General features: G+C 40.5%; 1 protein-coding gene across 1 annotated transcript; it reads left to right on the top strand.

The window, feature by feature from the left end:
- The first annotated feature begins 804 nt into the window (after nt 1-804).
- On the top strand, nt 805-2,157 carry LOC149818202 (CBL-interacting protein kinase 5-like). Its single transcript, XM_089986167.1, has one exon. It carries the CDS (start codon nt 805-807, stop codon nt 2,155-2,157), a length of 1,353 nt encoding a protein of 450 aa, XP_089842293.1.
- The last annotated feature ends 8,284 nt before the right edge of the window (nt 2,158-10,441 follow it).

The following is a 10,441-nucleotide window of genomic DNA, read 5'->3' as shown; positions in this document are numbered from 1 at the left end:
ATATGTGTGTGTGGGTTCATGCGCTCAACCCTTCTTCGTGCTCAGCCTGGAAAACCTTCAGGATTAGCTCGTGGCTTTGCTCACCAAGCCCATTCGACATGCTCAGACGAATTCTTTTAATGAGTCGTACTGAGCTTCAAGCTGCTCATATCATTTTGCCGCTCTAGAATCTCTTGCTGTCTAAATTTACATCTGATCCACTCTCCTACACTTATTTCCACGAAGGGGAGATGATGAAGCCAATCTGGGCTCAAGCTTAAGCTAAGGTCATGTTGAAGCTTGATTACAGATTCAACCAAACATAACCCAAACAATCGTGCAAATATATATATATATATAGAGAGAGAGAGAGAGACTGTAATATGTTTACCAACCAAATATGTTTGCTGGTATGAATCGAGATTTTTATAGTTTTTTTGTAAATTTAACCCTGCAGATGCATTCAACATGGTCCATTTGCTAGGAATTGACTGTTGGATCATCGCTATCAGATTGAAGTGTGATTTTTTATGCTTGAATATTTATGAAAATTCTAAGCCATTGATTTTCAATCCTTAAAAGATTCTTCTTACACATCTTAATTGGATGTTCGAAAAGTCTGTTTTTATAAAACCAAGCGTCTAGATCACATATGTATAGTGAAATTTTTATAAAAAAAAACTATAAAAATCTTTGTTCACACCAGTAAACATATTTGGTTGATAAACATATTTTAGTTACCCGTATATATATATACACACTTATTAATTTTCACTTCTATAAACTAACTAAATCTACCTTTTCTGACACTAATCCGGAAGATAAATGGAGAAGAAGGGCAGTATCTTGATGCAGAAATATGAGTTGGGCCGGCTCCTAGGCCAAGGCACATTTGCTAAGGTCTATTATGCAAGAAACCTTGTCACAGCGCAGAGCGTTGCCATCAAGATAATTGACAAGGAAAAGATACTGAAAGTAGGCATGATCGGCCAGATCAAACGTGAGATCTCGATCATGAAGCTGGTTCGCCACCGGAACATAGTCCAACTCTATGAAGTCATGGCCAGCAAGTCCAAGATATACTTTGTCATGGAGTATGTGAAAGGAGGGGAGCTATTCAATAAGGTGGCCAAAGGCAAGCTCAAGGAAGACGCAGCAAGGAAGTACTTCCAGCAACTCATTGGAGCAGTAGATTTCTGCCACAGTCGTGGTGTGTACCACCGTGATCTTAAGCCTGAAAACCTACTTGTCGACGACAATGGCAACCTCAAGGTGTCTGATTTTGGTCTCAGCGCACTTAGCAACAGCCAGAGGACTGATGGGCTGCTCCACACAACCTGTGGGACTCCGGCATATGTCGCCCCAGAGATCATCAACAAGAAGGCATATGATGGATCCAAGGCCGACACGTGGTCATGCGGCGTGGTCCTCTTCGTGCTCCTGGCTGGCTACCTCCCTTTCCATGACACCAACATCATGGAGATGTACAGGAAGATCAGTAAAGGGGAGTTCAAGTGTCCACCATGGTTTTCTTCAGAGGTCAGGAAACTCTTAATCCGAGTCCTCGATCCAAACCCAAGTAACAGGATCAACATAGCTGAGATCATGAAGAATCCGTGGTTCGAGAAAGGGTTCAAGACAGTCAAAGCCCCTACACTTGACAATGAGATCAACCTCGGGGACATAGATGCGGCCTTTGTATCAGATCATGATCATGAGAACAAGACTGAGAATTTATCTCTAAAACCAACTTGCATGAATGCATTTGACATCATATCCCTCTCACCTGGATTCAATCTTTCTGGGCTGTTTGAGAAACAGAACAATGTGAAGCACGAAGCGAGGTTCACAACACAAAAGGCTCCATCCGACATCGTGTCGAAGCTGGAGGAGATTGCAGAGACAGAGAGATTTACGGTGAAGAAGAAGGATGGGATCGTGAAGCTGAAGGATAGCAAGGGAGGGAGGAAGGGTCACTTGTCTATAAATGCTGAGATCTTTGAGGTCACTCCCTCCTTCTATGTAGTAGAAGTCAAGAAATCATCAGGGGACACATTCGAATATCAGAAGTTTTGTGATAATGGTCTTAAGCCATCTCTCAAGGACCTAGTATGGACGTGGCAAGGGGACCAACAACCCCAAAACCAAGCTAATGAAAAGCAGCCTCAACAGTCTTAGTTGAGTTGTAATTTTCTTTTCCATTTTGGCTTTTTGTTCTCTCATTATTTGGCATGTATGATGATGCTTATATCCTATCCTACTTATCATTTTGTAGGCTGTGTTTAGCGCCGTCTTTAAAAGCAGAAATATTTATTATATATTTATAAAAAAAGATGAGAATGGATATAGAACAGTGTTTTTTGGATTGGCACTCGTTATAGAACAGTAACGAGTAATAAAAACTGTCAACATTTCTATTCCCTTATTGTCGTTAAGAGTAGCTGAGATCTCATGTTGAAAGGTGACATTTAAATATGAACATCTAACCTCCAATGGTTATGTTCCCCTTTACGTCTTAGAGTTCATGAACTTGGTCATGTTCTACAAGATGCAAAAAAAAAAAACTCAATGTCTGCAAAGTGTAAAACTGTAGTTTGTGGGAGTGGGAAGATGTTAAATTCTTGGAAGAATCCTGCTAGTACTATATCTTCTACACGATGTCCATTATGGATGCCAGTGGCAACAGAAGAAATTTGAAGCAAAAAAATGTCAAGTGCACTCAGACACGAAACTCATGGAAAGCACAAAACCTTGGGGAAAGCAATGCAGTAAGCATATGAGAACCGTAATGTGGAAAAAAAATGCAGTGCTGGTCAAAATGTTGAAAACTAGGGACAACAAGCTTTTGAAGGATGGATTTGCAGACACAAGATCGGTTGCTGTCTGTTGCTACCCCATTGGATTTATCAACTTTAGGATTCATGTTTGTGCAAAGTGAGTGAAAAGAAACCTTTTTCTCTACCGGACAAAATTTGCTTTCAGGAGAAAGTGAAATTCCCGCTAACCAAGTAAAGGGGAGTTCAGTTTCCTTTTCTTATAGCAAGTGAGTCCTCGTGAAATCCGAAACAGGTACCTCTCGGTAGGATGAATCGCAACCATCACTAATCCAGCTATAACATACATCAAGATCCATGAGGAAAGTTCTTGGGAAAGCTTTTTCCAATCAACTTTTTGATATAGCTTTTCCAAAGTTCATTTCTAGCTTTTTGGTGTAACCTTGTTTTCCACTCAAGACAAAACTCTTTCCTTTGAGAGGGCCACTTTGTAGGGTAAGTGCTTCCGGGGGGGGGGGGGGAGGAGAGCTATGAAGAATGAACCCATTTGACAGGAAACCAGCTTTTTTGAATTTATTATGTGGGTTATGTTTGTTTCAGCCTTTGTAGGAAAAAGTGCCTATTTCCTAAGAAAGACAACCTCTAGGGCATGAAACAAACGCCCCCTTACATCCTTGGAAAAAATAAATCCACTACCAACCATACCATCATTAACAGTCGTAATTCATTTTTTTTTCTCATTATATCCATTCTGAAGTAACAAAAAATTTCATCATCTTGTATTGGATACCCTCTTGACCTCCAGAAGGTGTGCCACTGACCACAAGTTCTTACATGACACTCGAGACTTCAAATCAAAACCTTGCATTGATTTGGAATAACAAAAAATTCCATCATCTTGTATTGGACACCCTCTTGACCTCCAGAAGGTGTGCCACTGATCACAAGTTCTTACAAGACACTCATGCCTTCAAATCAAAACATTCTTGATCATGTGTGGCACTGTTCTTCAAGTTCCAGCTCCATGGATATTTGTTGGTCTTTTGAAGACATGAAGGATAAAACACTTCATTAGCCACCATAAAGTATGGAGATATATCAAATTCGCCAGTATCAAGAGAGAGAAGATAAAAATAAAATAAAAATACAAAGCAAATAAAAATAAAATAAAAGGAATAAAGGAAACTTTAAAAAGATGCAAAAAACGAACTAACATATGTATAATTGGTGATTTGATTCTTTTGGGGGTTTATACCAACTCTTGGAAATCGTAATATTTTCAAAATATGGCAGATTTTTGACAAACGGGACTCATTGCAGGCTTGCTGCATAATTCTTTGGTTGCTTTTGAGATGATATACAGATAGACAAGATCTCACGTACCTTATCACTTTCTTCACTTCCCTGATTCTGCGCAGGCATGCTTTCGCCTTCTCCATCGCCACATCTGCACCGTCCGTCCATCCATCACCACACGCCACGACAACTTCTCGCTTCGCAACACCCAACTGAACGCCAAACCCCCTCCCACTTCCACCGTCGATGCACTTCCTCTTTCTCATCCTATTGGAAGATGCTAGAGAGAGAGAGAGAGAGAACATCGATGGGTCATATTTCATTTAAGAATTTTGATTCCATGCGACGTTGGATTTCCAATGTTTGGATAGTTTCCAACACCCGCAAAGTATTTCCAAATCGGATATGGTTCCGATCAAATTATATTCAAATCCGAAATCACGCAACAAATAAATGTGGATCCGGATGTGATTGTGATTCGTGACCTATTTCATTAAGAGCAACCCGGGTGCTGTTGGACCCGATTCGCGTTGCTATCGGAGTCATGCCCGACCAAATGACAGCACTCGCCTCGCACGCAAGCAACAAAGCGCAGCGCAGTTTGGATAGTTTCATCCATACCCGATAATATGGATCGGATCAAGATCCGATCAATCTGCATCCACAGAGAGAGAGGGTGAGAGTGCTCACCTGCCGTACAGGCAGAGGAGGAGCCGGAGGCGTCGGCGGGTAGGCTGCGAAGATGGAAGGGAGAGGACGGGGAAGGCGAGGGGCAAGGGAAGAAGGACCGAGCCTCTGAGAGCAGGGAGGCGACCTCGTGCTTCAGGGAGTCGAAGCGGTGTGGGTGCTGGAACTCCAGAATCCGGAGCTCCTCCTCCGCCCGCTCCGCCCGCTCCGCCACCCACGCGTAGTCCGATGCCGTCCACACCTCGAACGCCATGGGATCCGACGGCAGATAATGCCCGCTGGAAGCAGCTGACCGGAGAGATACGACGTCGCCGCCGTCTCCCTGACTTCTCTGGTGCGCGTCGAAACAGAAACGAAGCAAAGAAAATGAAAAGTAAAAAAAAAAATGATGGAAGAAATGCCGCCACCTTGGTCGTACGTCCTTTAATTGATTAACGTGCTCCTAAATCACTTAAATACCCCTGTCCTACTCATAAATTACCACAACAGCCGATTCGCCTAACCGACGCCATTTTGGGGCTCAGTCTTGAGATGGAAAGCTGTTCTGGTGATTGTCCGAATCGAATCGGCCGACTCGAATTAAATTGGTTCTTCATCATTTTTCTTGAAAATAGCTGAATCGATTTTCTTTTAAATTTGTGTTCCGATCTGATAATTATAACGTTGATTGACTATTTGATTGTTTAGGCATTAATTGCATATTTTAGAATTTCATTAGACATGCAGGTCATTTTGTATTTTCATAAATTTTGTTAACAAACCTTTTTTTATTTATTTTTTATTTTCAAAAATCATGTTTTATTTTCGAGATATTTATACAAAACACGCAATATTTGTCATGTGCACTTGGCTGCTAAGCCTATCGCTGAATGGTAGAGTTCGTTTCCGGACCGGTTCTCCAAACTTTCAAGTCGGAAACTCAAAAGGGGGACGAAGAGCAGGGTATTTTAGTCATATCGACGTTTGCAAATCCAATCTAGCGCGATTTTCGTTTCACAGAATGACTGATATACTTTGTCCTTTAATGACTAAAATGTCCCGGCCCGACTGTAAAACATTCATTGTTGGACAACAATCAGGTAAGGCTGTACGTGTTGGGGCAGCCATAAGTAGGGGTATTTTGATCACGTAAGTTGTAATTTTCCAGATGCATTGTCTCGTCAGTATCTTCTCCAAACGCCTTTCACTTCTCAGGTGCATCAAAATAAATGAAAATTGAGCGTAAAATTACAATAATGCCTAATTTTTTTTTTTATGTATGTGAATGTTTTTAAAGTTTTTCTTTAAAATTATATATATTTTTCAATATATTATGAGAAAAAAATTATAGTCACCTCGCTCGTCACTTAACTGCTCATTCATCTGTGTGGCCAGCGGAGTGGTTGTCTGGGACGAAGACACTGGATCGAACCCCACAGGCGCAAAGGTGTGTTTGTAGTTTTGAGATGGGCAATGTAAGGCAAAGTGGTCACGGGGCCTCACCTGAGATTTTTCTCACTAACCAGCTGATTGATGTAAAACCCCATGACCTCTTATTAGCTAGTAAGTGCACCCAGCTTTGCCCTGGCAGTAAAAGATGCACATCAATGAGTTTCAAGCTCATGGTGCTCTTTCAGCTTGGTGACATTCGTGAATGGGCCTTACCGAATGAGCAGAGCCCTTGTCGGCTTTATTAGTGATTTTTCTTCACCTATATTTGATGTACACTGCTTGAGTTTGGGTCAGATATTTGATTGACCTAAGTTCGGTTCGTCTAAGGCTGTCAACGAGTCCAGTTTGTATCGAGTTTCTGGGTATGAGCATGAAAAGTGTCTCTGTAAAACCGATCCGAGCAATATTCATGCCAGGTTTTGGTCATGATGTTTGCCTAGTACCTAACTTGACTCAGATTTGTTGCCAGGTACCCAACTCGACCTTAGTATTATATATATTAAAATTAATATTTTTAAATTATACTTATCCGAATTTGGGATTCTATTTTTGTGACCAAACAAAACTAGAACAACTCAGTTATTAATTATATGGGTGGGCCCAAGTATATCCTGACCATACCCGTTGTCAACCCTAGCTTTGTCTGATTAGTCAAAGAGACAAATGTCGTTCATTACTTGATTAGTTAAGACTGAGTTGGGTTTCCCGACTGCTTGCTTTAGTCACAATTGAGATGAACAATAATGTTGGATCTTGGTAACAAATGCAGATATGGTCATATGATCTCATGCTAAGAATAAGGCATTATCTTTAAAGTAATGGTAGAAATTAATCCAATCCTTCGTGACTGCCTATATAAGATTTAAAGTTATGGTAGATGATAAACAGAGAGCAATCATTCAACTCTTTTTGATGATTGTAAAAACTCAAACTTTGAGATGAACTAAGATAACTCAATTAGGTAGAGTGTGTGATTTTACCATGAACTCAATTAGGTAGAGTGTGTGGTTTTACCATGTTGGAGGTTCAACTCCTTCCTTCTAACACATGCACTATTATCGGGTGACCTTCCATCAAATCCAAAATCCAGGTTTGGGACTACTAAGATCCAGAGTTGACAAAAGTTTCAACTGCGATTGTGAATTCAACAAACACAACTTAGTATTTTCCCGTGTTTTACTAAACCTTGAAAAAGTGACATGATTTTTTCTTAGATGAAGTTTTCTGATTTACTCTTCACTCAAAAAAAACGAAAAAGGGTCTGACCTAATCTTGTAATATCAGGATTTCCAAAGGGTGCTTTAGACATACACGATTAAATAAATGAAAAGGGCAGGATTTCCAGGGAGCAATAAGGCAACGCCGCCGTGTCACCCCGCCCGAGAAAAACAGCCACCGCAATTTAATATTCACGCGTGCCCATCCGGCTACTCGTCACGGTGAAAACGAGTCGGATTTGAGGGACTTTATTTTTAAATCCGATACATAATATGGATATGGTATATGGATCTTAAAATATGATCAGAAAGTATACTTGAATCTGATTCGGATTACATTATAGGACTTTTTGGGATTCGGATCCACATTCAATCTGTACTACTGGATTACACACCCTTGTGACAGCTTTGCACCCTACCCTCATCTACAATGTATCGTCCGATCTCTGGGAATTCGGAAAAATAAAGGTGAGACCCGAGACATATTTGGTGGCCCGCCCACAGACAAAATACAACCCAGTTAGGTTTAAGGGGAACAGGTTCAAGAAAAAGGGCCACGACCGCCAGGGGCATTCTCTCGGTTGTACTCCAAGCTTCGAGATTAAAAGCCCCAAGATCATGGTGTTTTTTTTTCCCAGACAGAGAACGCGAGAACGCTGGGGTTAGGTAGACCCCTACCGGTTATACAACCATGCTAGGGGTTCCAACTGAAAGGGTGTTGTATGTTCTTTTCAAAAACAGATTCGTGTGTTCGGGGGTGTACCCAAGAATATCTTGTGACTAGGGATGGCAGTGGACCGGGGAAAGCGGGGCCCCGCCCCGCCTTGCCCCGTTTGGACCGGGGATGAAGGGTATGAAACGGGGATGGAGGCGGGGACGAAGGTTAAAATCCATCCCCGTCCGGGGGTGGAGGCGGGAATGGACGTGCACTTTTCCCCGCCCCACCACGATCCCCGCCTCATCCCCGCCCCGACCACTTTTCCCCGCAATATCCCCGCCCCGCCCTGCCTCATCCCCGTTTGAACCGGGGATGGAGGACATGAAACGGGGATGAAGGCGGGGGCGGAGGATAAAATCTTGAGGCGGGGCGGGGGTGGAGACCTTGTTCCCCGCCCCGCCCCGCCCCACTGCCATCCCTACTTGTGACCCATGATAATTCATATGCCAATGTTACTGATGATGATTTTATAATAAAATAACATATAAAAAAGATAAATAACATATAAAAAAATAGATACGTGTTTGATGAAAATATCTTTAAAGATAAATATGCATTTAACAAAAATATCCTCTCGTAAATAGCTTTGCACATTCCCGCAAGTCTAAGTTATCGCCTTAGTTTTTAGCTTGTATTACAACATATTGTTGCCTTCTCGTTCCTACCTTATGTTACAAAACATCCTCGAGTTCATTCATATCTTGTAGAGATAACTATAAATCGATTGACTGGTTCGATCATTGGCGGGCGTCATAGGAAGATTTATCAGCCATCTCTTTTTACAGTCTTCTTTTTTTCTTCGTTTTCTTTAGGCAGTATAAAAAAAAGCAATGATGCACAAACATTTCAAAAAGTGTTATTAAGGCATCGTGAGTATCTTTCCATGTCATCATGCTATTGTTAAAAAACGTATGTCGTCGTAAGTGTCATTAAGGCATTGTTTTGTTATTTTAGGTGGATGTTGACTTTTCGACGATTGAAAAATTAAAGATATTTGTAGGATACAGGGACCTGTTGACAAGAATGCTTGGTTACAGATGCGAGGAAGGTCCTCTACCCCATCCGGTATCGTTCATTCACTCAGTATATGTAATGTATCACAAATCGTGGTTGTAGTAACATACTATCGATTTGTGAGATATTGTTTTGTTTGTTAATATCGATTTGTAAGCTATTATGCTAAATTACCGTATCAATTTGAAATATAGTATGCAATATGTATATCAATTTGTAAGATATTATGTGTTTTCTATAGCGATTTATAAGATATTTATAGTATGATTTTAAAATGTGTGCATGTAGAATTTATATTGTTACGGGCTTGCAGTGGCAATATGTGTATTCAAATCGCTGCTCATTTAGCGATTTCTATTGAAATCACTTCATAGTGTCGTATATATAATTAAATCATTGTCACATGAATTGCTATCGTCAATACACATATACGATAAATCGTTTCTTTTATTGGCATGGTAAATAACAACTCGATGCATAGTATAAGCAAATAACAACTCGTTGTTGCTTTTATACTGTGATTCATTCAATCGTTTCTGACTTGCTTAACTAATCAATATCTGTTGTTATATGCATCTTGAATAAATCGTAGTAAATGTATGCGCTGACTAACGCAAATTGATATCTTGCTTATGACAGTGGTGAGCTTATTATCTAGTTGCAGTGAAGATGATGTATCTCAATCATTGAAAAGTTATGGAGAAGTGAACATTTGTACTAATAACGCACCTGAAAAAGTGAACGTGTGCACTAATGATGCACATAATAAGAAGGGTGCAAGCATTTGATTCACTCTTGACTTGAATGTTCCAACAGAAGAAAAGCAATTCGATAATGAGGTAGACGATCATGACAGTACACTTAACTTTATTCCCATAGAAGAAATGCAATTTAATAATAAGGAAGCTGCATACAAATTTTACAATGATTATGCATTCAAACTTGACTTCAATGTTAGAAGGTATTCTTGGTCAAAAAATGCACAGGGTATCATGGTGAGAAATATATATGTTTGTTCTAAGAAAGGTTGGAAGAAGTCAAGTAGAAATCTAACAAGGAACAAGCCAGATTTAAGATGTGACTGTCCAGCGAGAATAGTGTTAAGAAGACTTCCGAATGAAAAATATGTAGTTCGTACTTTAATTAGTGATCATAACCATGAATTAGTAGCTTCATTTATGAGTCCTATATTAAGGTCACATCGTAAAGTAACTGAAGTGCATGTTGTAATTGCTGAAATAGCTGATATCACCGGTATTGCACCAAGGAAGATATACAATTTATGCATGCACATAGATGGTGGTCGCGAGAATGTGTCATTCACA

Source organism: Nuphar pumila, chromosome 13 (assembly GCF_984573655.1).
Source record: "Nuphar pumila chromosome 13, dmNupPumi1.hap1.1, whole genome shotgun sequence".
In the NCBI taxonomy this organism is placed as follows: Eukaryota; Viridiplantae; Streptophyta; class Magnoliopsida; order Nymphaeales; family Nymphaeaceae; genus Nuphar; species Nuphar pumila.
Note: the sequence above shows the minus strand (reverse complement) of the source record. Positions and strands in the feature narration are given on the sequence as shown.